Source organism: Heptranchias perlo, chromosome 28, assembly GCF_035084215.1.
Source record: "Heptranchias perlo isolate sHepPer1 chromosome 28, sHepPer1.hap1, whole genome shotgun sequence".
In the NCBI taxonomy this organism is placed as follows: Eukaryota; Metazoa; Chordata; class Chondrichthyes; order Hexanchiformes; family Hexanchidae; genus Heptranchias; species Heptranchias perlo.
The window spans coordinates 36,380,141-36,408,026 of record NC_090352.1 but is presented as its reverse complement, the minus strand read 5'-3'; the positions used below and the strand labels follow the sequence as shown (position 1 = coordinate 36,408,026).

General features: G+C 39.7%; 1 protein-coding gene across 5 annotated transcripts in view; it reads right to left on the bottom strand.

Moving 5' to 3' along the window:
- The window catches only part of med13a (mediator complex subunit 13a), a 153,158-nt gene that overhangs the window by 96,419 nt on the left and 28,853 nt on the right, over positions 1 to 27,886 (bottom strand). For all 5 annotated transcript variants that reach the window (XM_068008495.1, XM_068008496.1, XM_068008494.1 and 2 more), the window contains 2 exons: positions 24,310 to 24,544; positions 5,291 to 5,375 (listed from right to left, as the gene is read on the bottom strand). In XM_068008495.1, the coding sequence (XP_067864596.1) occupies positions 5,291 to 5,375; positions 24,310 to 24,544 (320 nt within the window). The remainder of the gene's footprint in view (positions 1 to 5,290; positions 5,376 to 24,309; positions 24,545 to 27,886) is intronic.

Here is a 27,886-nt window from a genome sequence, read left to right as displayed (position 1 = left end):
GCATCAAGGAACCCTAGTAAAATTGAAGTCAATGGGAATCGGGGGGAAACTTTCCAGTGGCTGGAGTCATACCTAGCACAAAAGATGGTAGTGGTTGTTGGAGGCCAATCAACTCGGCCCCAGGGCATTGCTGCAGGAGTTCCTCAGGGCAGTGTCCTAGGCCCAACCATCTTCAGCTGCTTCATCAATGACCTTCCCTCCATCATAAGATCAGAAAAGGGGATGTTCGCTGATGATTGCAGTGTTCAGTTCCATTCGCAACCCCTCAAATAATGAAGCAGTCCGAGCCCGCATGCAGCAAGACATGGACAACATCCAGGCTTGGGCTCATAAGTGGCAAGTAACATTCGTGCCAGACAAAGTGCCAGGCAATGACCATCTCCAACAAGAGAAAGTCAAACCACCTCCCCTTGACATTCAACGGCATTACCATCACCGAATCCCCCACCATCAACATCCTGGGGGTCACCATTCACCAGAAACTTAACTGGACCAGCCATATAAATACTGTGGCTACAAGAGCAGGTCAGAGGCTGGGTATTCTGCGGCGAGTGACTCACCTCCTGACTCCCCAAAGACTTTCCACCGTCTGCAAAGCACAAGTCAGGAGTGTGATAGAATACTCTCCACTTGCCTGGATGAGTGCAGCTCCAACAACACTCAAGAAGCTCGATACCATCCAGGACAAAGCAGCCCGCTTGATTGGCACCCCATCCACCACCCTAAACATTCACTCCCTTCACCACCGGCGCACAGTGGCTGCAGTGTGTACCATCCACAGGATGCACTGCAGCAACTCGCCAAGGCTTCTTTGACAGCACCTCCCAAACCCGCGACCTCTACCACCTAGAAGGACAAGAGCAACAGGCACATGGGAACAACACCACCTGCACGTTCCCCTCCAAGTCACACACCATCCCGACTTGGAAATATATCGCTGTTTCTTCATCGTCGCTGGGTCAAAATCCTGGAACTCCCTTCCTAACAGCACTGTGGGAGAACCTTCACCACACGGACTAAGCGGTTCAAGAAGGCGGCTCACCACCACCTTCTCAAGGGCAATTAGGGATGGGCAGTAAATACCAGCCTTACCAGCGATGCCCACATCCCATGAACGAATAATAAAAAAAGTAATCTGAGAGACCTTCTCAGCTAGTGTTTTGGTAGAATGGAAAGGAAGACTGAAAAAACAGGAAAAGCCACAGGCAAACAAGGAATTCCATTGGGAAAGAAAGCATTACAAAGGGAGCAGAAGAGACGTAAACATTACACAGGGAACAGAAGAGACGCAAATATAATCAACACCTGTGTGGTTTTTGATTGTGTACTGGAGAGGCAACAAGGACAAAAACTATAATAGATATGATCGCTACATGTAGCTGTTCAGGGAAAATGGGTGTAAATCTGGCAAGATTCACAGAAATGGAATTTAGCAGTATGGAGAGAACAAAAAGTGTCAGGAAAAAGAAAATCTTTATGCACTTAATAAGATAACTTTAGGCCTATGTGACCTGGGGTGGGGGTTGGAAGAAAAATTAATTTTGAGCAATTTCTACTCGCTTTCATGTCAGTATATGTTCCTTCAGATTGCCAAGTGAAATTCTCTGGGTGACTGTGGAAGATATGGTCATGACCATTGAAAACAAGATAATCACTTTCTTCCCATCCAGCAACCCATATTGCAAACGCATGCGTAGACAAAGCCAGGCTCGGCTTTTGTACCGTTTGTCCCCCTCCATCTTGCAAATTGCCCGTCAATGGGCAAGATACTTACTGATTGCTCAGCAAGAAGTCAATACCTTCAGGGGTGGGCAAAAACATTCAGTGCTGGAAATGCACTGGTCAGTGAGCATGTGTAAGAGACAGGTTAACATTTTAGGTGCAAGTCCCTTCCTCCAAACTTAAGATCTCAGGAATGGTCTTATAACGGAAACATTAACCAGGTTTTTCTCTCTACAGATGTTAACAGACTTAGTGTATTTTGGGCATTTTCTGTTTTTGGTTCAGATCGCCAACATTTGCAATTTTTCCCCTATTTGCATCCTAGTTAAGCAAGTTTCTGTACACAGTCCAGCAAAAAAACACATTTTTCTGGCAATTTTTTTTTGAAATTCCTGTTCAAGTGACTTTGAATCATAAATGTTTGAAGTTAACAATCTCTATTCTATATTAGACTAAAGTTATTGGATCCCATTCTCCTTTTTAAAGCTGTCCCAATTACTAACATTGCCAGAATATTACTTTAAAAAAGTAATGTACACTTCAGGCTGGAATTTTGGACTGAAAACAGCAGCTTTTCAGCTTTCTGTAGACTACTCCTTTAATTCCAGACAGTAAGTTAAAATCAGAAATCTATAAAATAGACAACCCACAGCCTAATACATGTGAAACATAGGAATGGACATAAAAATAGCAAAATATTTTTTGCTGGATTACAGCAAAGTTTTTTTTAAAAACTGCAACTGTTCTTCAGTTACAGGTTATATCGGGCTTGCATGGTATACAATGCATATCATAGAGTGTGATAGGTAGTGCACAGATCAGACATTGAATACTATCCCCAGTTCTGGTCAGACACACAAAGGAGACATCCAAGCGCAGGAGGAAGATCAAAGAGGTTATGAGGAAAGACTCGAGAAACGCCCACTTTTCAGGGTTAAAAGGAGGACGTTGAGATATAATCGCATTGAAGTGTACAAGATGGTAAATAATATGGAAAAGGTAAATTGTGAATATTACTTCAAACTAAATAGCAATGAAAGGTCAAGGGGGCTCGGGTTTAAACTGGTAAAATGCAAATTTAGGACGGATTTCAGGACGCTCCTCACACAAAAGCTGATCAATACATGGAATGAGCTTTCAGGTAGCGTAGTGGAATCATTCAGAAAATAAATTAGATGCTGCAGTGGGGGGAGCATAGGATCTTTCTGATTTGAAGTAGATGGACTGAATAGCCTATCTCTTCCATATTTATCTTCATGTCATTGGTAATCATAAGTGGTAATCGTATACCGTACTTATGTCTGGTGAAGCTGTGGCATAACTCAACTAATTGCTTCAATGAGGTGAATCAACATGAACATGTGTTCGTCCTACATGATGCCTGGGCTACATGTAGAATGCTGACTTATCAGTCTGTCACTGTAGGCCAGAAACAGACTAGATTCTGGCAAATTTCTCTTGGCCCAAACCTGAGCACACAATTTTAATTTTAGCTTGGTTTATTTTTAATACTGTAAATTCAATATAATTAAATGCAGCTGACATACTCAAATCACACCACAATGCTTGCCAATTATCAAATCAACGATTGACAAGTGATTCACAATACATTTATTAAACTGGAGTAAAAAGGCGACTTAACTGAAAAAAGGGGATAGAAAAAGTGTTACGGCCTTGCATGTGAAATCCTCATTAGCTTATCAAGCATTTAGCTAGGAGCAGCCATATTATTTATGTACTATATTATACAATAATCTGGCGGGGCACCATTCAATTGGGGAAAGAGGAATAGAAAATATAGGGACATCCCAGCTTTCGGTTAGGACACTACCAGCCTCCAATTGTACCTAAGACTGGTACCGAGTTAAACTGCATTAAGCAAATTAGAAAAGTTAAAACTTAACAGCAGGAGATAAAAATATGAAAGTTACCAAAGAAATCTCTAAAGTTAAAAAATAATGTATCTGCATATAGACAATAATACAAGGGGTCTCATTTATAGGATTAACTGATGTAGTTGAGTGGAGAGGGGTGTTTAAATGTCTCTGAGTTCCATCCACACTGGATATAATCCAAAATCAATTCATGGGTGAGAATATGAAAATATGTTGTAAGTGACTCGGGTTCTGTGGTAATTGCAACATAGCCCTCGGAAACCTGGGCCCCAATCCATCTTGTACTGCTCAAATAAAAGCCTGCTCTCTAATGTCTTTTTTTATTATTCGTTCATGGGGTGTGGGCGTCGCTGGCAACGCCAGCATTTATTGCTCATCCCTAATTGCCCTTGAGAAGGTGGTCGTGAGCTGCCTTCTTGAACCGCTGCAGTCCGTGTGGTGAAGGTTCTCCCATAGTGCTGTTAGGTAGGGAGTTCCAGGATTCTGACCCAGCGACGATGAAGAAATGGTGATATATTTCTAAGTCGGGATGGTGTGTGACGTGGAGGGGAACGTGCGGGTGGTGTTGTTCCCATGTGCCTGCTGCCCTTGTCCTTCTAGGTGGTAGAGGTCGCAGGTTTGGGAGGTGCTGTCGAAGAAGCCTTGGCAAGTTGCTGCAGTGCATCCTGTAGGTGGTACACACTGCAGCCACGGTGCACCGGTGATTAAGGGAGTGAATGTTTAAGGTGGTGGATAGGGTGCCAATCAAATGGGCTGTTTTGTCCTGGGTGGTGTCAAGCTTCTTGACTGTTGTTGGAGCTGCACTCATCCAGGCAAGTGGAGAGTATTCCATCACACTCCTGACTTGTGCCTTGTAGATGATGGGAAGTCTTTGGGGAGTCAGGAGGTGAGTCACTCGCTGCAGAATACCCAGCCTCTGACCCGCTCTTGTAGCCACAGTATTTATGTGGCTGGTCCAGTCAAGTTTCTGTTCATGGTGACCCCCAGGATGTTGATGGTGGGGGATTCGGCCATGGTAATGCCGTTGAATGTCATGGGGAGGTGGTTAGACACTCTCTTGTTGGAGATGGTCATTGCCTGCTCATGTGATGAGCTTAAGACCATAACAATCCAACTACAAGCAAGCAAGAGTCCAAAACACATGACTACCCTTAATTTAGCACACTTTGGGAAGTTCACTCAAAGGCGAGAGATTACTGGTACAGGAAATGGAAAGGTCACAAGTGCAATGAAATTCATCAGTAAGTGGTTAAGATGCATTGCTGGGGCAAGTGTAACGAGCGATTTGCTCTGCATCTATACTACATTATTCCTGTATTACTAGTATCCTCAAACTGTTAAATCAAAATACTGATGTAAAATTAAGAAAATTTACAAAAGCATCCAACTTTCTTCAGTGCAAACTTAAACCTTCCTGCCCCCCTCTCAGCCACAGCCCCAGCCCAATTTTCTGCAAACATTTTTCAGTTTCAATTCAGGAAAATTGGGTGGGGTTTTACTCTAGAAAGGAACAAATCTGCCATAGCAGAAAAGATAAGATATTTGTATACAAAATGTAACCTTTTGCAAAATGAACGGAGATGAGTTTAAAGTTCTATGATCAGTAGTGTTAATAAAAGGCATGACAAGCAAGCTTCACTGTATTTCAAACAGCTGCAGATTATAGCACATACCTTTCCAGTAAGTTGTGAATGGCCTTAAAAAGCAGCGTTCGGCACTCATAAGTCAGTCCCTGTTCCCACAATCCCTCCTCTTCAACTGCAAAATGAAAAAGCAATGACAAAGTTACCACCTCATGAAAAAACGTAATTGGAAAAAAAAAAATCTACATTACGGAAAACAAACTGTTGAGCATATAGCCATTCTGGCTGCTGCTCTCCCTGCCACCCTTCTTCATGAGACCATGTTCAAACTATGGCCCTCAATCACAGGAAACTTAGTCCTGTTTGCACTTATATTTCTTATTCACTAATTTGTCCTGTTTAAATTTTCTGCACCTGGATGTAAGGGAAATGCTGTTCTTAGCACTGTTGTCTCATTAGTGAATTGATCCTAAATCAGAATACCAAAATCTATTAGCATCAGCAACTCAAGATAAATGAAAATTAATGAAAACATGGATTTAAACTTCATATTCTTCTTCCTTAGGCAGTTGCGCACCTATGCGGCCCACAAAAACAAAAAGATTAGACACCCCTGACTTAAAAATAGCCAAAACAAAGACAGGTAAAATGGCAGGAATTACGTCAATATAACCTTCAAGTAATAAAAAACTTGATGAAAATGACAAAGTTTTTAACAATTACATTTCACTCCATTTCAGAGTTTTCTTACATCTTAATCTTAACGGATATCCATTCAATAAATAAACAAACAAAACACTGTAGACATACTAAGGGTGCTCCACAATCGCGACTAAATGTCTAAGCTGACAGTATGGGTCTTCAAAACTCAAAAATAAACTTGCCATTATAAGTGATGTAGTATGCTAGATATATCTTACAGAACTGTCAAGTGCTAACTTTACCCAAGTGAGCTAGCTGTGTCTGAGGTTTTGCATCAGATTTACTTGACCTTTCAGTCTCTCTCCTATCCCCAGGTTTCCATCCTCCTGCCTTATCTGAAAATCCATGGAGCAGAATAGCACACCCAACGACTGATGGGAAGTCTCAAGTATTTCTTTAAGTTGTAAAACTCACTCAAGGCAAGAAATGGTGCTTAATGAATAAAGCTAGTTAGCATCTGGAAATATAAAGCTGACAAAAAGCTGGTAACTCAATTAAATATATAAAATCAACAGAAACAAAAAAAATTCTTACATCTCCCTCCTACAAAGAGGCAGAACAGTTTGGTACCGTAGCTGAACAGTCGATAGGTGAATTACAAGTTGTGCACAAACCACAAGGAAAGCTGAGCTCAAGCCACAGGAAGTGTTCAACTCATAACTAGAAGGTCGCAAGCTTGTCCCAAGACTTGCTGTCACTGCAACCTGCTTGCCTCAATTGGGAAAATGTCAGGCCAAAGGAGTACTGAGGCAAAGCAAGGTGTTCCTTCTCCAAGTAAGAGCACATCCTTTCCAAAAAGGAAAGAACACTTAGGAAAAAAAAGTGGAACGGATATTAAAGCTCAGCTACCAGTCAGACACCTACTCCAATGTGTTCCACTCATTCAATGCATATGCAGCTTTAGGTTAAATATATCCATTTAACTGATTTATGAATTTAAAAAATCAATTATTTTCTTACATTTCAGATTTTCAAAATTTGGTGGGGGCAAGGGTGGAGGAGTAGACAAAAGAACCAAGAAAGGCATCAATTCAAATGTGAAAAAAATAAAAATATCCCCACTGCAAAGAAAAACACATACACACTATTGTGCATCAGATTAGGCTGTCCCTTAAGTCACACTGCTGTTTTTACAATGCCCAACATTAACTGCATAAGTTTTAAAAAACTGAACATTACTGTAAAACGATGACTGCGCTGCATAAACAAGTGTCTGGCAGTAAGCTTCAAGGTAGTAAATTCAATAGAGCAACTTTGTTGGTGTTCACAAACCCAATTTGTGAAGTCATATCAGAATTAATGATCTGAATCGCTGGCTTGTAACTATCAGCTTTTCTTCATCAAACACATAATTTTCATAGAATCATAGAAAGTTATGGCACAGACGGAGGCCATTCAGCCCATCGTGTCCGTGCTGGCTGAAAAGAGCTATCCAGCTTTATCCCACTTTCCAGCACTTGGTCCGTAGCCCTGTAGGTTGCAGCACTTCAAGTGCTTATCCAAGTACTTTTTAAAATGAGTTGAGAATTTCTGCCTCTACCTCCCTTTTAGGCACTGAGTTCCAGACCCCTACCACCCTCTGGGTGAAAAAATTTCTCCTCAGCTCCCCTCTAATCCTTCTACCAATTACTTTAAATCTATGCCCCCTGGTCACTGACCCCTCTGCTAAGAGAAATAGGTCCTTCCTATCCACTCTATCTAGGCCCTCATAATTTTATACACCTCAATTAAATCACCCCTCAGCCTCCTTTGTTCCAATTAAAACAACCCCAGCCTATCCAATCTTTCCTCAGAGCTAAAATTCTCCAGTCCTGGCAACATCCTCGTAAATCTCCTCTGTACCCTCTCCAGTGCAATCACATCTTTCCTGTGAAGTGGTGACCAGACTGTACACAGTAGTCAAGTGTTTTATACAGTTCCAGCATAACCTCCCTGCTCTTATATTCTATACCTCGGCTAATAAAGGAAACTATCCTGTATGCCTTCTTAACCTTATCTACCTGTCCTGCTACCTTCAGGGATCTGTGGACATGCACTCCAAGGTCCCTCTGTTCCTCTATACCTCTCAGTCCTCCCATTTATTGTGTATTCCCTTGCCTTGTTTGCCTCCCCAAATGCATTACCTCACACTTCTCCTGATTGAATTTCATTTGCTACTTTTCTGCCCACCTGACCAGTTCATTGATATTTTCCTGCAGTCCACAGCTTTTCTCCTCACTATCAACCTCATGGCCAATTTTTGTATCATCTGCAAACTTCTTAATCATGCCCTTTACATTTACGTCTAAATCATTAACATATACCACAAAAAGCAATGGACCTAGTACTGAACCCTGTGGAACCCCAATGGAAACAGCCTTCCAGTCACAAAAACACCCGTCAACCATGACCCTTTGCTTCCTGCCACTGAGCCAATTTTGGATTAAACTTGCCACTTTCCCTTAGATCCCATGGACTTTTACTTTTCTGACCAGTCTGCCTTGTCTGACCTTTTCTGACCTTGTCAAAAACTTTGCTAAAATCCATGCAGACTACATCAAACGCGCTACCCTCAATGACCCTCCTTGTTACCTCCTTAAAAAAATTTAAGTGTCTATATCCAGCAATATAGTTGAACTGGTGCTTGTGGTTTGTTAAACTGGTATAGTACAAATCAACTATCTAGAGGATCCAGAATTCAGGTTGATATTATTCTTTCAGTGTCAAATGGATGGACATGTCAGTAGTACTAGATATAAACAAAAACTATTTGCTGCCAAGTAGAATACTTGGTAATACTGCAAGCAATTATCCTTAACCAGGCAATGAAATTATGTGTATAACTATCACTGTCGACATGAAGATGATTACACAGTGCAATTATCTGCACTTGAATGCTTAACCAGAGAAAATTTCAACAGCAATGAGGAAGGTGTGGTTCCCATGCAGGACCCTGATAAAAAGGAAGTGAAGTGCATTTCAAGAATTCTAGCATTAGGGAGGGTGGAATCAATAAGTAGTGAGTTTTGACACTCTTGGCAGACTTTGAAGCAGCTCAGAATTTAGAACAGAAAACTGCAACTGCTGCCAAAAGTAAGCAGCAAAAGTTGGATAAACATTAACTCAATTGGTTTTACCAATGGACTTTAACAAGGCAGTAAACACCAACAATCCAAGCAGAGGTCAAGTTTTATAAATCATATTTACATTATACATGTATGTGGATTTCAAGTTATATCCAAACTGAACGAATGTCGGTAGTCAAGTAACTTACAACTTTTTGTACAATGGCTCATGCAAATTGCTAGGACATTGGTGTAATATGTTTGGTTATGATGTGGAGATGCCGGTGATGGACTGGGGTTGACAATTGTAAACAATTTTACAACAATTTTACAATGTTTGGTTAGGCTTAGCTCTTGCACGGAGCAAAGTAAACACAGTGACAAAATGCCCTGGTTAAAATTTCAGAATTTAAAATTTGTGCAATTCTTGTCTCTCCTATTGGGATGGAATAAAATTTCCCAATGACAAAGTTAATCATTCTGGGGTAGTCAGTAATATAAAAACATTTGCAAAACTATCTTAGAATAACCAACAATCCATTTAAAAGTTGGCAGGTACTCAACAGTTGCATAAACTGCCACAACTTTCTTTTTGTGGAACTGCTTGTTCCATACAATTTGGAAAAGACAATCTGCTTTAAAAGATGGCTTTTTTCCCCCTTAGACAATTTCATAATCGGAAAGCACTGCATGAATCACTAAGGTTAGTCTATTAACCAACTAAGTAAAAGGGTTTTGAAAGTGTTAAACTTTCACTGCAGAGTCACTGACTGGTACTTGCCTTTCAGTAAGCTGTTGCTGGGGGTGTATGCCATTTAATAAGGGGGATCGCCAACAGCTTTCTGAATAAGCAGCAGTAAAACATTACACAAGATTCTAGTCCCATTCAATCTTCCGAGACTAAACTTTCCTGTACAAATTCTGGAAAACAATCTGGAAATAAATCCACTAGATAATCTACATTGTTCTAATTAGAGCTGCATCAAACCTGTATATTCAAGCCTCAGATTGCACACATTACCAATGCTTTGAACAGTACTTTGTAGCACTCAAATGCAGGAAATACAGGAACAAATGCCAGAGAAGGCAAAAACACTTGGTCAGAAACTCAAATGAATACTTGGCACCCAACAACAGAAAGCCAAAACCCAGCTGGACTGAACAAAGTGCCAGAGATTAGAACTTTGTTACAACCCTAGATATAAAATACATTCAACTAGCCACGTAGTGTTGCAACTCCAGTTTTCCTGATGCCTCTCGGCATGACATGAACACAAGGGAACAAAGAGCTCATGAAAGAGAACAGATAGATTTTCATAAAAACAAAAATAAGTTACAAAGTAACAAAATGCCTGGTCATAGTCCAAGGTTGTAATACAATATTACTATTTAGACAACATTCAGAAACAGTAGATACTGTAATTCTTTCACTAGGATGCAACCATTTAATACTTCAGCAGTGCTGTCACTAGCTATATTTTGCACATCAGTACCAATGCACCAAGGAGAGGTAAAAAAGTTATTCTTATGGCAATATACTTTACATGTGCTGCTTGTGTGATACTCAATTCATCACATTGTAAATTACAAACCAGTATCTACCAGGACTTCAACGCACTGTTCTACAGCTCAACAGTCTATCCTGACATATCTGGAAGGACAACTTAGAATCAGGGTGTTCCATGATTCAATGATCGAAGAAACCATGGTGAATTTCCCCCCACTCCAATATTCAAGGTGTTGTGCCAAGGAGCCTGTGTTCAGCTCCCACTATGTACACTGATCTTGCAATGCTGACTGTATTTGCTTATTGTACAGATTCCAAGAACGCTTGGAAAGTGTTGGTAGTCAGCAAGCACACTTAACAGGAGACAGACAGAGCAAGTTCAATCCACAGCACCTGGGCTGCAGGGGAAAGCATCAAAACAAAAAAGGAAGAAAGCTGAAGAATGAAGTGACATGTGTGCCACCCAACCAGCTAAAAATCTTGGAACCACTTCCCTGTGATGGGTTCCCTCCAAGTAGGAATCACTGTAGCTACCAGGTGTTGGGCTCTCACCGTGCAACTTTGTGTTTTATATCCTGTATCTAGAGCAGCCAAGCAGAGAGTCTGCATCCTCTGCACGCTGGCAGTTGAGTGCAGAATCTACATTCTCTTGCATCATAATTTTCTTTGGCTTGCTGCATAATTATAGAGGCTCACTGCATAGTTTCACTCAAGTTTCCCCTCTCTTTCTGCAAACCCATCTTCCATAGATCAAGTGGGTATTGTATGGAAAAAGTCTTACATCCCCATTACAGTTTACTGAAATCCTAGCAACAACACTGTTTCAGGTATCATATCAATAATCTGCACTTGCTACTAAAAAAGGTTACATTGATTGCTGAATTATGATTGAAATAGAATTCAGGAAGTGTTTGCAATAGAAAATATTTCTCAAAATCTTTTGCGGAGTAGAAGATGCAAAATGGAATTATAATTCTCAAAAAGGATCAAGGTTAAGCACATAATGCAGTACGTCTCTTTTCTAATACACTACTTGCCCATTTCAAAATTGCCACAGATACACAAACTATCCTTCAATTTTAGATCACATCTTCCAAAACATAACCACGATTTATTACCAAAAGTAAATTATCAGCAACTCCCTTGTAGGAATACATTTCACAAGGGAGTTGCTGATGATATCTATCCATATGCAGGATATGTAGGTGAGGGCTCCAAAGTTATCATTTAGAGTTCTGATAGGTTGACTTCCAGAATTTGATCGGAATCAGCAGTAACCATTTTTCGAACTATTAAGTCCACTACTGACAGCAGGATCTGTATTTAGTGCAATTCAGAGTGCACTGTTAGGTAATAAAACGTTCTGGTAAAATTTGCACAGTGGATACCACAAAGATCCCGGTGCAATACCATATTTTTAAAAAATGAGACAAGACTACATAATACATGTAACCAACACAGGGCCCATTTAGTGTTTCATTTGCATTATGGGCAAATTTAAATTTTAAAATTTGGTTGAAGAAAATGTAGTGACAAGGTGGATTTACTTCATGTTCCTGCAAGTCAGAGGAGGTATGCAGCATTACATGCAGTGATTATGCAGATGTGTGGCATTAAGAATAACAGGTAATGAGTTTGAATACACAAGGGCAACAGTAGCAATGAGGGTTTTATTGAGTATTGTTTTTGAGCTTCTTTCTGCTCCCTCCTCAAAAATTTGATTGGAGAAAAGCAGCAGTGGTCGTGTAGTACAGATCATATAATACACTTCACGGCGCAAAGCAAAGATGGTGACAAAAAAAAGTAAAATGACATCAACTATGCCTTTTCCTTCACACATTCTGTAACAAATATAAGAGCAATTTTTGAAAGTTACACAAAAGTAGTTCTGCATATAAAACCAGAACAATTCCAAATTTAAAACATAAATTTTGGTACAACTTCATAATGAATGTTACAAATGCTGCCATGACAATGTCATAACAAAATGTGAAGTACTGGGAATAGGATAATCTTCCTGCACAACTTTAATCCAGTCTTCCAAAATAAACTTCCTTTCAAACTTGGCAGACAAAATTTTGATTAAACTCTCAAGATTTACTTCTGTACTTCATAACTTGATGGCAGCTTGCTGCTAGTATCTGTTTGAGTGGGAAAACAAGACTGCATTTTTTAAACCAGTATTTTTTTCCCCTCTCCTCACCCTATTCCAGGTCTAGAAGGGAAAACAGGAATCCTTGCTTCTATTCCTCAGCCAAGGATGCTCTGCACTGGCTGCCAAGAGAGCCACAAGAGCAATCAAGGATTACTCAGGTGCCTGTAGGAAATGGGTGACCTCAGCCCGTTTGCTGCCTTCCCCACAACCTGGCTAGAACATGTCATGCGAGAAATCGCAGGCGCAATGCTGCGTCCTTCCATTATACAACACGTCAATCCAGCTGGCACCTTGGTATAATATTTCTTCATTCTTCAATATGAATATACACAAGTTGGCACATTAACTCAAGGATTGAAATATGATTCTGCAGAATAAAAAATTACATTTAATCTCAAGTGCATCATGGATACGTTTTTCTTAATGGCATGTCTGTGTTCTGTAATTAATTTTCATTTTGAACATTTCTGTGGTAATTTTTCAAACAAAACCAAAATATTTGATCCTTAACATGTTTAGCTTTCAAGCACCAAGATCCTTAAAATCTTAACTACAAAAACCAGAGTAAAATATAGTTTTCAAATTTTACAATGAAAACTACTCAAATAAGAAAACAGTTGATCTGTATTCTTGGGCAAATTTGCAAATACATTGTGTTTCTCCTTAAAATTATAAACGTTGAAATTAAAATATAAAAGTAATAAAAATGTATTATGCAATTCTCCAAATGGTAAGTTAGAAATCCAGCCATGCTGTCATAGGGAAGCAACAATAAAGGCCAAGCATTTCTCCCACAGGGAAAGAGAACAAAAAAAGAGAGGGGATCATCCAGAGCCAACCTCGTACATTTCATAGCAACTAGTAACTAGGGTGGAATTGGCAAGGATGTCTCCTAGTCAAGGATGGGGTATGGCAGAGGGTGAAAATAAGCATCTAACCAAAAGAAAAACAGTAGTTGAAGCTAGAGTTTTTTTTTAAATAAAAATTATTAACGGCTTTAATACACGGAGTAATTTGTTGGGTCTCTCAGCCTGTATTTCCCCCATGTTAAAGCTGCAAGGAGTCTTACAACACCAGGTTATAGTCCAACAGTTTTATTTGAAATCACAAGCTTTCGGAGGCCTCCAAAAGCTTGTGATTTCAAATAAAACTGTTGGACTATAACCTGGTGTTGTAAGACTCCTTACATTTGTCCACCCCAGTCCATCACCGGCATCTCCACATCATGTTAAAGCTGGGGGAAGAGTGAAGGAAATGCGACCCCTAGCTCATGTGCCTCTTGGGCAGTGGCTAGTTTAGGACTACAGGCTTCATTTAGCCATGGTGCTTGGCACAGGTTACCGGAGGTGCAGAAAAATATTTGATGGGGCTAGAGAAGAAAAGAACAATATTATGTGTAAAAGTCAATAATGCAGACTTACTATTTTCTTCCATGCTGAGATACAGTCCCACAAGTGCCAGCTGCCCTCCAATACTTCCCTATGTGGCCGTTCTTCTTGTCAGCCATATTCATTTAGCCATCATGCACTTGATTTCCCAAGTTACATGCCCATAAGAATCCCCTTTACCCAACATTTTTCTCCACTTCAGAACATGCAGAAGTGAAAACAGATCACAATGCTGTAATCGCTTAAATATATAAAAAGTCTACAGCACTAGCATGCTAAAATTTCAAGCTTACTTGGAACAGCTGAAATGCTTTACACTTAAGTGGCGGTTTCACAACAGGCCTATCTTTTGTCAAACCCCTTACAACAAAGTCTTGATTAAACTAGGAAGCTTGTTGAACGACACTGAATATCTAGATTATCAAGGAGGTTGACGCATTGCATTCTGTCCTGTGTAGGTCCTTCCAGGATGATATCCATCAAATAGCTAATGATGAAACTGAGGCTCCAAAATGAAAGCTGCTGGAAGGCATTACTTGAAGGTCAAGTACAGGAACAGGTGCTCACAGCTGATTGCATTGCTAAGACACAAAATTTGCTAGTGAAGTTCTGCAGCCCGTAACTGGTTGAGTCACTATTTGATGGAGCACTGACTGTGCCCATGCTAGTCTGAAAGCTGATGGCAATACATTCTCTTATTTTATGACTAGCTCTGCTATTCAGCATGCCACAAGAGGAGCTCCAAATACCCGTTCTCCACCTACTGAGGGCTAAAAAATATATAGACGTGTGGATACCTTTCACCATGTTTGTTTCCGAACCAAACTACGGAGACATCCACATAAGCAGAATTTTTCTCTGTTTATAGAGTGCACACATTCTCCCCCCCATTGGGGCACAGCTCAGTTACCCAAGCCCAGAGAAGGTAGGTGGAAGTTGGCAACTTGAGAAATCAAGTGCGATGGCTAAATGAATATGGCTCACAGGAAGAATGGCCACATAGGTAAGGTATTGGGAGGGCAGCTGGCACTCGTGGGACTGTACCCCAGTACCCATAAGTACTACTGGAGTTTAACTGACAAAACCATACAGCACAGAGCATTGATGAGCTTTCCATTGCTTGTCTAACTAGAATCATCTTGCCAACAAACTGCATTTGGGAGAGAGGACACCTGCAACTCCTTCTACAGAAATCACACCTTCTCTTGCCGCTGAGTAGATTCAAGACTGAAATCAATAGATTTTTGGATACTAAGGGAATCACGGGATATTGGGATAGGACAGGAAAGTGGAGTTGAGGTAGAAGATCAGCCGTGATCTTATTGAATGGCGGAGCAGGCTTGAGGGGCCGTATGGCCTACTCCTGCTCCTATTTCTTATGTTATGTTCTTGGTTAATTAAAAACAGCACCGTCACTGAAAACAAAATATCCCCTATCTACCCTCCCATTCCATTTGGGTTACATAAATCATAAGAGTGCAAGAGTTAAGACGCAGTGATAAATTTGTACAAGGAAATGTTAGGCCACAGTTGGGGATCTAACTGGCCAGCGTAAATGAAAGCATATTATCTAAGTAACTGGAAAATAAATTTGCTCAGTTTAGGTATTTACAACGCTAGGGTCCTTCATGGCTCAGCAGGCTTATCTGACAAGAAGCTGAGCCACACAAACTAGGAAAGTCCCAGGTTCAATCCCCAGTTGAAGTCAGCTAATCTCAGCTGGGATGTTACAATTAGCCTCCGCACCCCAGGGAATTGGGTTCTGCCAACCGAGACACATCCATGGTGTTCTATCTAGAGGCAATAATTAGCATTGATGAAACGCACCCAACCAGCAGCTAAATTCGGATTGTAGCCAACTCTGGGAATCAAAGTTCAAACCTTTGAGTCAATTGTTCAACAACCCAAGCTGCCAAAAAACATCCAATATTAAATGTGAATACTGCCCAGTGAATTTCTAAGCAGTGAAAAGTTTATATATGTAATAATTACAGTAATATTTACCCATTAAATCCACCGATTAATTTCTTTTGACCAGCACAGCGTTTATAATGCACAGAAGGATGCTTACAGCAGAGGTCATTAAGCAGAGCAAAATCATCCCTCTACTCCCCAAAGTAATAGTCTGATAGCATTACCCAACTGCACATTACTAATTAATGAATGTTTCCTGACCCGAGCTCAGCAAGTGGTGCTTTTCACGCATGGATATACTGAGAAAGATACAGTCAACACATTACAATTTATTATGCTTAAAAGATTTAACAATTGAAGTGTGTACATTTCACATAGCACCTCTTTCCTCCTCCCCCCAAATTTATACAATCTTCCATTTTACACAAAACCCAAAATGGATACAATGGTTGAAACTCTAAACTGTGCATCAGGTGTGGTCATTTTCCATACTAAAACAGGAGACCTGGCAAAATGAAGCAAGGTACTTAATCATTTAAATGTTGCTACAAGTATTGCAGTTATTGAGGTTAAAAAAGGCAGCTTGAATTATGGTGGCGATTGCTTCCAAATCTCAAAATGTTGGCATCTGAGAGCACATTTTTAAAACCTCTGCAAGTTGGCAGTGAAAACATTTTATAGTTCTAAAAAGTGCCCTTTGGTTTTCTAATACCACCAAATACAAGATAATATTTTGTAGAGTTTTAGAAGACACAAAGCTTATCACAGTTGGAACTTCTCGCAACCCAAAGTGCTATCAACAGATGTTCGGCAAGCATTACACGATAGTAAACAGCAAGTTTAAAAAGGCACTTCTGTAGCAAGTGTGAAGTCGATGTCAGCAGCACAGTAATGCAACTATCAATTTTACACTATAAATGTAAAAGGCGGCAAATTCCACACCTGCATCAGTATCTGAGACTCAACATTTTATGGGTTCAAGGGCTACAGTAAGAATGCTTTCTACTGGCCAACAGGGACCGGGCATCACACAGATGTAGTAAAAAGGAGAACAGCACTCAAGAAGTCACAGGTCTCCACTTGAACACCGCTCTCCTGCAGCCCCAGCAGTAATGCAAAAGTACTTAAATGATACATTGCAATTTTTTTTGTTACTGGCTGATCTGGGAGCAGATCACCCATGTAAAAACATTTCAAATATGTGTACCCAAATGTGTTTCACTTTGGTATTGGTAATTGCTTTATATAGCATATAGGTACTAATATGCTATAATTTAAAAATTATATTGATACAAAATTGAAATCTGTTTTAAGTGTTTTTTTTAACATAATTATTACTTCAAATTACTTTCACCACTACATTAGTACAAGTTCAAAATAGTCTCTCCAGACAAAAAGCTTGAGACACAAGATCTATAGTTGCACTGCTAAGATGCTTCTCACAGTTTAAGTTGGCAAAATAAAAAAAATTCACAACCATTACACCCATCACTGACAGTGACACCACTGCAGATACACATAAATCTTAGTAATTCATATCTAGCTTTCTCACAAAATGCTTGAATCTTCTATACACTAAATTGGAATTTCACACATAACTAAGTACCATGTTTGATGAAGTGTATGCATGTCTGAACAGGAAGCAGACTGTGCCAACACAAGGCCTTCATCCATTATATTATCAGCATGAATGAATCACATGCACTGGTAGAAATATTAATTAGTGCAGGCGTTAACTGAAAAACAAGGAAATGCAAATCATATGTAAGCAAGTTCCAAAAACAAATATCAGCTCACTCAAAATGTGTTGTCAATTGACAATGAAGTGGGAGAATATCAGTAATGTTTTTCTGATTTTTCAATTATAGTGTCAACATCAGTAATTCACATATAAAGTATAGTACACCCAAGATACAGTAAAATTCCTTCCACACCGCTTCAAAAATGTAACCTCAAAATGCAAACTGAGAAGAACGTCAGGGCTACACAAAAGCTATAAAAATGTGTTATGTTATCATCCCTGAGGCAATGTCCCCCACGTCACGGCCATTCTGGCAAGATCAATGACAGGGAACACCTCGAAGCAGCTCCTTTACTCTCGACAGGAACTAGGTACTTTCAGAACAGTATAGAAATAAATCTAGAACCACAAAATCCCAGGAAAATGCACTGCCTACATAGTATTGAGAATACATTTATAAATCCTTCTGTTTTCTATTCAATAGCAGACATTCTTATTTGGGGGGGGGGGGGGGGGGGGGGTAAGAAAAAAAGAGAAAGAAACCTTTAGAGTTAGAATGCGGATTGAACACTTATTTAACAGAGTAATGTAAAGTTCCACATTTTTGAAACTTGCACTACCAACTCATGCTCAGCTCCATACATCCTATCTAAATAGGGTGTTTTCGTGTGATCTTCATACTCTACATGGCTATACAAGGGGAAAGATTCTGGATTTTTGTTAAGTGTTAATGTTTTGACTAAATTTTACTTGCAGTTAGGACAGATAAAACAGAAGCCCTCCACGACAGGCAGAACTTGCTGGTGGGCCCCTATATAGTTACAGATAGCCTCTCAAAGATTGTACAAAAAGCAGAAAATGGTTGAGGTGGGGGATGATATAGCTTTCCTAGTTGCAATTTTGAGTCAGACCTCTGGAAAAACTATAGAAGCATCTAAAACATGGAAGGAACGAGCTTTGGCCAAATTGAACTTTGAAACTGTAGTCTGTCTATTGATAAGCTGATCCAAGCAGGTTTAATGAAAAAGGTTCAAAAGTATGAGGAAAAACAAACATATTTTAATCACTAATTTTTGGTGTCAATAGTACAGTGTTTGATAGAAGCATTCAACAGCAGGAAATGCACAGTCAACTCTCGAGGATAGGGGACACATTTCTGTTCAACAAGTTTCATCATCAATTTCTACTGTATATAAATTTGGCCCATAAAAAGAATTCATTTGTAAAGGAGAACAATATAATAGGAATAAGTTATATACACTTGGAGAGTTACTATCAAAATTCTTCAGATTGCTCTAAGACCCTTCTGTTGCAGTTCAGGCTTTTCTCACCTCCCCACCTCAACCAACTATTACTGTCTTTTGTTCTTAACAAAATGCTAATTTCCATTGCAGAGCTCCCTATATTGCAAAGCCTTCACCTTTATGTCATGTGCGGGACAGTACAACTAGGGTGAACAATTATCCAAATGCAGGATGCAATATTCTCCAAGGCAGAAAACATCATGCTATCAGACCTGTGTGATCAGGCTAAAATTAGTCAGATTTATTTACAGGTTAAATATATAGAAGCATTAAGGCACAGCACTTAGAACGCAATAATTATGAACAACAGCATGTTAATACCCTTTTTAGAACACTAGCAGATATGATGTTACTCATGATGAACCAAAGGATATATCTTTATAATAGGGGTGTTTACACCATGTAAGGGAGCAGTATTTATGCTATGCAGGAGATAACATCAGGACCACTGACGTGGTGACCGAATAAGTCAAATTCCAGCTTCATTAAATGGTGTTCTGGGAGCCCTACAATTCTCAATTATCCTGTGAAAACCATAAATTAATGGGTAATACACATGCATCACTTGCTTCTTCGTTTCTGTAGAAAATTCAGTTACAAACATTTCTATTCTGAACTATTTGAGGCTTACGGGATTTTTAATATTAAAATATGGCAACTGTAAAGGAAATGGAGCATTATACAGTAATTTGCTGGTTTATGGAAATGTATCTTATTGGAAGAGTGTAAATCAGTAAATTCACTATTATTGAGCCAACGGGTAAATTTTCCAGTCTTATGCTCTTGGCACATGTCCGGAAAATTCATTTTCCCAGGAACATTCATTTCCCCAGCCTGTCATTTTGGGACCACTCATTTCAACATGGAAAATCATGGGCTGCTCAATTCTCTGATATGCACTCTTGACATTTACAGAAGCAGGAAATTTACCCATAAATGCTTTAAGGCAGCAATGCAAAGACAGAAACCGCTGGCAATGGGAAAGGCAGTTGTGGGGGGGGGGGGGGCCGCAACGTCACATGTGCAGACAGGTATGGGCTGAGCATGAACTATTTGGGCCAAATACAAGAGGAATGCTATAGCAGTGACTGCATTTACATATTTACATGGTACTCTACAAAGGAAATAGATTAAAACATTCTGCAAAGAGCTGACATCTTTTGTTAGTTAACGAAGACTTGTGACATTACCACCTTTTCTTCCATTTTTTAATCATGTGTGCACAAATCTGCTTTCAAGAAACAGCTGTGGTATACCCCAAGTCTATTATAAGAAAGAATTACTGTATCTGCTGTATTCAGTATGTAAATCTAAAAGTGCATCAAATTCATACTTCAATTAACTGAGGACTCCAGCAGCACCTGCATTGAATAAAAGTTTTAAAAAGTTATACATCAAGAAATTAATTGGCTTGCTCTGTACGTTTAATCAGTTTCATGTTGGAAGATTTTTTTTGGGTCAGGCCTCCCTCTTCGTAAACATATCTTACCCCCAACACCACTTGCGCCAACTGCTGCCAAGGGGGTAGACAAGTAGGTGATCTGCTCCTAGGCCTCTGTTAATGCCAGCCTAAAACCAGCCAGTAGGAAGGGTGTGTAAGCAGCCTAGACAGCTTTTTCACTCTCAGATTTTCCCTCCCTTCAAGCAGGGCCAGAGCTCCACTCAGCACCTCCCCATGATAGAGCCACTTAAATAAAGAACTCATTAGATGAAGGCCTATCACGTGATACAAGCCACCACTAAAAACATACGTTTAAGTTCAAGCTTGATTCAACCTCCAAGGAAACAACAGTATAAATTATAAAAATACTACAAAAAGAAATGCACGTGAGGTTTCAACAAAAAAGTGTTTTTTGATTGTATTAAGGGGGCACAAAAATTTTTAGGCCTTGCTTCATAAACAATGGCTCTGAACTGAGGACTTGATCTTACAGCATAAGCTCTATTTAAAACTGTTCTCCTGCCTCCTCATTTCTCATGGCACCACCTTCAGGATCAAGGATTCCTCAAGGAAATCAATAAGTTGCAATTTTTAAATGATTCATTTTATTAAATGAACACGTAACAAGCTTCCCTAAGATGTCTAGTCACAAATGAACTTGGATACTGCAACCAAAATTAATTAGGGTTAATTATTGTAAGCAAAAAAAATTATAACTACAGACCATATATAAAAAGTGACCAGTAGCATCCTGCTTAAGAAGTTATTTACATTCTTTTACTTCAACCGAACAATTTCTTATTTTCAAAAGGTGAGCTCTTATGTCATTGTACTGTCTTTGAGGGCACTCGAACAATCCTAATTTAGATCTTTCACATTGTTGAACTCAATCTCTGAACAGAGATAAAATTAATTAACATAACGACACTTCAGCTGTCTGTGCTAATTCAACTCCATCGCAGTTTGTCTCAGCAATTTCTGCAAGCCAGTATATAGCGCCCAATGAGGTCACCATTTAAAAACACACAGACAGAATGCTGACTAAATTATATGAACTATATTTAAAAGGAGAGTCTGAGAGTAACCAAACCTTTCAAAGAGATACTCTGTATGAGATTCTACAAAGGCTGTGGGGAAAACACACCAAAATTATGTAGTACTGAGCCATACAAACTATGAAGATCCCAGGTTTAATCCTTGCCCTGTATTAGGTAGATCTTAACCAGGGTGGTGGTGGAGGAGGCATTACAGTCGGCATGCATTTCAAATGCATGGACAGTTGGGGAGAGTTCCTAGGTCAGATCTCTAAGCTACCAGCAATTGCTTAAAAAATGATTAATGCATTAAAAAGTTAAACAAGTCAAAATTTTTGTAAGTCAGTTAAGGAGGCAGAAATAAAAGAACTTGGCAAGATCTATCATGCCTGAAGGTGATAACATGTACCGTTGCAACAGGACTTAACCCACTAGTAGGAAACTTGAGGGGGGAAAAAACTGCAAATGCTAAATGCAGAAAAATACTAGTAAAAAAGAAACAAAAAACTGACAATTTGGGTGTCTACCCTACATCAGAACCTCTCTGATGAAAAGTACACACCCAAAATTGCCTGCTTATAGGTCCTCCCCTACCCCACTCCCAGTATTTTGTGTTTTCAGTAGAGAACCTATTTTTAGAATCAAAATACCCAAACAATTGGATATCCAAACCTTATTCAGTAAATGCCTAAAACAGCATGAAGCTACTATCAAGGAAAGACGTAGCAACTTTTACTTGAAGTATGGTCATTAGGAAATATTGCAGAAATCCTGTATGGTGGTGATAAGAACAATGACCAACATGACCCCCAATAAAGAAATGCTGACAAATCTAGTACTTGGTTCCTGTACATTATTATTCCAGTAAATCAGAAGTTCAGAATACAAAAACAATTAACCACTGCTATTTGAATTTATCCAAGAGGTAGTTTGATCGATTCCAATAGGTAAGTAAGTTAACACACCACAGTATTGTACAATCTCACTGAAAAACATGGAGTGAGCTTTAGCATTCCCATCTCTGAATCAGAAGGTGAATGGTTCAAATCCCACTCCAGACAGTCCCGGTGAGTGGTGACCGCTGCTCCGGCTCCGAATTCTGGGTCGGCATTGAGCGGAATACTCACGTCCACAGGGTGTGGATGGCCCCCCCCTCATCATGAGTTATGGGAGCCCATAAAACCCTCCCACCATATATGATATCCATCCTATCAGCTAGTATAAAAAGGTTACAGCCATCCATTGTGGTCTGTCAGACTGTCTACGAATCCTTCCTCTACTTCACACTTTCCTCTTGGAAGATACAAAAATATTTCTTACTCACAGGCCACTGCTATGGAGTTAAAGCTGCAAGTCAGGCATTTCCTTCCATACATTACTCCATGCAAAGATGAGGTTAAAATGTTGTTAGTTTTTGTATTGATCAAAAAAACTAATTTTGTTACAATAGGTATATAGCTCACTAGTGAAAGTAGTACAACAACAACTTGCATTTAAATAGCACCTTTAGTGTAGAAATACATCAAGGTGTTTCACAGACGTGCAATCAGAAAAATGGACACAAAGGAGATATTAGATGGAGTGACCAAAAGCAGTGGGCTTTAAGGCGGAGAGGGAGGTGGAGAAGCAGAGGGGTTTAAGAGATGGAATTCCATGCAAGGCCAAAGTCAGAGGAATGGAGCTTTTGGATGGGGGCGGGGTGTAGGGCTGGAGGAGAATACAGAGATTAAGGGGCAAGGATTTAAACAGGAATAAAAGAGTTTAAAATGAGTGTTGGGGGACCGGGAGTCAATGTCGGTGCCAAATTATCTGGTTTCTTAGAGAGGAGTCCTTTAGGAAAGGGAAAATAAGCCTTACTATTTTGGGAGAGACAAAGAGAAACAAAAAATCTGCAAGTTTATCCTATTACAGTCCCCATCACTTCTACCGTCCCCACTTATCTCAGTCAGCCGCCTGTATCGGGCAAACGCCGCTGACCATTTGCCATTCCCATAGGCGTCAATTACAAAGGCGCTGCTTAAACAGAATTAAGCACGCTGACTACTTTGGGCAGTTCAAACAGCTGTTTGCACCTTGTTAAAGTGCGATTGACTGACCTAACCCCACCCCACTTTCTAGCTGGGTTTTAAAATTAACAGGACAGTCTGACCACCTCTTAAAGGGACCCATGTCTTTAATCTCCAATCTAAGTTGCCGAGGAAGAGCTGACAGTAAGATTTCAAATTCCTCCATTATCTTAAAATTCCTCCATGATCAATTTCCCGTTTGGATCATTAGCGTGGCGTGTCTATAGTCATATAGGCATTGAGTAACAGCACTGTAAATGTACACAGAGCGGGAAGTGGAGAGACAGAGGTTGAAAATTCCTCTTTGCTTTTTAAAAATTGAAATGTTTAATTTTATTTTTTTTAACATAAGTAAATAACACGACGTTATACTGACCATTGTATATAGCAGACAAATTGCATTCGCACGATTGCGCCCACTACACACAATGGGGACTGAATCTCTACTCCACCACTACTCAGTTTTCTTGAAGCATCAGGTCCTTTGTGGCATGCTGCACACCTTCCCTTTGCCAACGTGGCTTCTAAGGATCAAATATCCTTTGGTTGAATAGTTCAAACAAACAAAAAATGACAGCAAGTAGTGTTTGTTTCTGCCCCCCCCTCCCCACTTTCCCAGCTCCTTTGTTGGGATACATCACCAATCACTCTGTGGACCTCACCCAAGTGGCCATTATTTCATATATAAGCCTTCATGGAGTCTTGCCCGACTATTTGATCAGGGTATTGATATATCACTCCCAAGCCTGGTCCTGTGCTCAAGAAGAACCATAATAAACAAGACTGAACTTTAGATCCATTCTGTACTCTCACCTTTGAGTTCATGGTGAATGAGGTCAGCAAAATTTGGCACTTCGCCCCACCAGAAAATCCAAAGCTCCCGGTGGCCCGGTGTCATATCCCTTCGCCACACACAAAGTACATTAGCCTTCAAACAGCGGCTAAAGCTGCAAAGAATGGCATCGTCTTCAGCCACCGGAATGACGAGCGGTGTCCCTACAGGACCTTGCCACGAATAGCGTCGCCATTTAATTCCAGGCAGATCAGCCTAGAGGGAAAGAGAAAAACAAGAGGTTAAGCTACTATTAAAGAAACAATTTTCCAGAGCTGTTTACACCATAATGGGAAACAAATGTAAAATCCGGTGTGATGGTAGTTTTCAAAATTTAGGCACATTTGATTTGCAGCCAGGAGGGCAGGAGTTCAAGTCCCAGGACTGCCAGTCACTCAAACCACTTGGACAAGTTTCAGCAATTCCCAGAAAGGTCACCAACTCGAGGGCAGAAAAACTTCATTTGTAATTTTTGATTTATAGACATTAGGCTACCACAGAATACATTGTTCCCGTGGCTGTGCTCAGTTAGTGATCCGGGACACCATACCCTACGAACTGAAATGGGCTCCATTGGAAGAGCAAACAAAAATGTTGAAAGTAGAACACAGGATCAAAGATTGCAAGATAAACCAATTCCTGATCCCCAACGCACATTATCAATGTATACAAAATTCCAAAGCATCCAAGTACACAACTTTCATTATTCAACTTCTTCCATCACAGGTTGATTTTTTTTAAAATAAAAAGGTGCATCTCCAAATTTTGTATTATGACCTTAATGGATGTTTGAGGGGGGGGGGGGGGGGGGAAAAGAGAGGAGGGAGAAGGAGAGATTGGGGAAAGAGAGAAGAGATGGGGAAAAAAGTTGTTCAAGTAATTCAATTCATAACAGCCTCACGATGTACACAGATGCAGGGTCATAAGAATATACATTCAAAGTACAATTTACTCCTTGCAACATTAACTAGACAGTAATGTTAGCAGGCTTCAAAATTAACACTGGTTGAATCAAATGAAGCCAGCAGATTCAATTGTGGATCAGTGACAATAGTATACCAGTGAACACATTCCAACACCAACACATGCTTACTGCATTGTACGCTCTGCCACGTGCAAGAAGTTCCTTGTACTTATTATAATCTGCTTAAAAATGGATTCAGTATGTCTTTATGTACAAGCATTGAAAAGCTTCTATTAGAGGATCTGCGTACAGACTAGCAACTGGTCAGTTATTCTACCTACCGTGGCCTTAATTTTGAGCCACGCGACAGCAAATGATTGCAGTTGACAATGCTTTGGTCATAAAATTAAAACCCAATTATGGTCCATATTTACAAGACATAAAAAAGTTTCATTTGAGACCACATATACAGTTCACTACAAATAATTTTAGTTGAAGTAAAATTAATTTCTAGGAGGTTCAGTCATATGCCAAAGCTGAATATTCAGTTTCAAAGCTCAATCATAGGCTACTTACTTCTTGTATCTCACTCTTCAGGCTGATTCAGTGCCAACTACAAACTTCTCCTCCCAATTCACTGATCATTGCCCTTTCTTTTTTACAAAGAAAAGGGCCCGCGATGCTCTGTTGACACATGGCAACATAGCCGGAAAAAGTACAGAACTTAGTTCCACCCCTAAATTTCATAAGCAGTCTTAAAATTTTCCATAGTGCATTTTTAATAATGAAAATACAAAGTATCCCTCAGGATTCCTTGAGAGTGACCAGTACCTGTGGAATTGTACCCCAGTAAGAGAATCAATGCCTTGGAAGGGAAGTGGGGGAAAAAAATTGAAGAAAAACACATAATTAAAAAGAAATTATCCCACGTTACAACTTAAAGAAACTTACTCATACTAAACTTTTAAAACAAGAATAGAAAAATCCAGTAAGTACTCTGGACCAGCCTCCTTGCTGCAGAAATACTTTTACTACAGATATTTATGGCAAAGTAAACAGCAGGTTTAATACTAACTTCTCTAACAGCTTTGGAATGTACTTGTGCAGCCAAAATAACTGCAGAGGACTCGGTCTGTGTACAACTATATTGGTATGTTGGGATGATGTTCAACTGCAGGGTGCTGCGCCAGATTATATTATGAATGACTTTACACTCTGGTCAAAATCCAGCAGTATAGAAATGTGGACGGTTATGTACCCTTTCCTCTATGCAAGGCTTCAGATAAAGTTTGAAAACAGGAAGTCACTGCTAAAATGTTATGTTGTTTTGCAAGTCAACACATTAAAGACTACAGTATTTTAGTCACAATTTCCCGTTTGAAGGCTGCTTACTCATAAAGAACCCAGCTACCGTTATTTGTTTTTTTTTGTATTATGGAGCAGAAATCCACACGAATTTCTGAAGTAGACCTAGTATTTTCTCAACCACTACAGATTTGAAAAGAATACTGAAAAAAAGTTTCAATCTCTGGTAGGGATTAATAAAATGATGAACCCGGTGAGTTCAGATAAAGATGCAGATTTTTTTTTAAATTGCTCCACTAGAAAACCATTTACTAGTGCTTGTTTATATCACTCTCAGTTGCAGACAGTGTAACAAATGCATGGCCACTTTCCCTTCCCATCCATGTACGAACCATACTGATTAAATATGACTATTGGCCCACAAATACACATTCTATTGTATCATGCATATTTGATCTACATTAAATTCTGCACTTGCATTTTGAGAGTGCCCACGCAAAAATATTTGATCTCTAGACAAGTGCAGAATAGACTAGCCAACCTTAAGCTGATTTTTCTTTTTAAAAACTTGTATTTATATAGGATCTTTCACAAAGTCCCAAAGCACTTCACGGCCAATGAAGTATTTTTGGAGTGTAGTCACTGTGGTAAAGTAGGGAAACGCAGCAGTCAAATTGTGCACAAGATCCCCAAACAGCAATGTGATAAAAGACCAGATAATCTGTTTTAGTGATGTAGGTTGAGGGATAAATGCACTACCCGAGAGATAAGTGTATTACATTTTTTTAAAAACTGGAATAACTGTTCATACTCCCCTGCTCTTCAAATAGTGCCATGGGATCTTTTATGTTCACTTGAGGGGATAGATGGAGCATCGGATGACTGTCTCATCCAAAGGGTGGCACTTCCAACAGGGCAGCACTCCCTCAGAACTGTATGAAGTGTGAGCCTAGATTATGTGCTCAAGTCTCTGGAGTGGGAAGCTTGTACCTATGACCCTCTGACTCAGATGCAAGAATGCTACCACGGTGCCAAGGTTGACATCTACATCAAAACTATGCCTATTATTCAAACACAGAACTTGTTAGGACCATTGAAATTTTAACCAGCATATTTAGTACCCTCAATCCTATTGGATTGGGACACATCCATCAACACAGTAAAAAGTGACTCAGAACAAACTCAATTTTCACACAAGCTACTAAAGCGCACACCCTCAAATACCAAAAACAAAATTTTCATGGAAAAATCACAAATATATACTCAAGTTTCTTTTTTAAAAAAAACCTTTGTTTTTAGACTTCGTTTGCAAAAAGGGCTTCTCCGTTCATTTCATATAGTAGCAATGA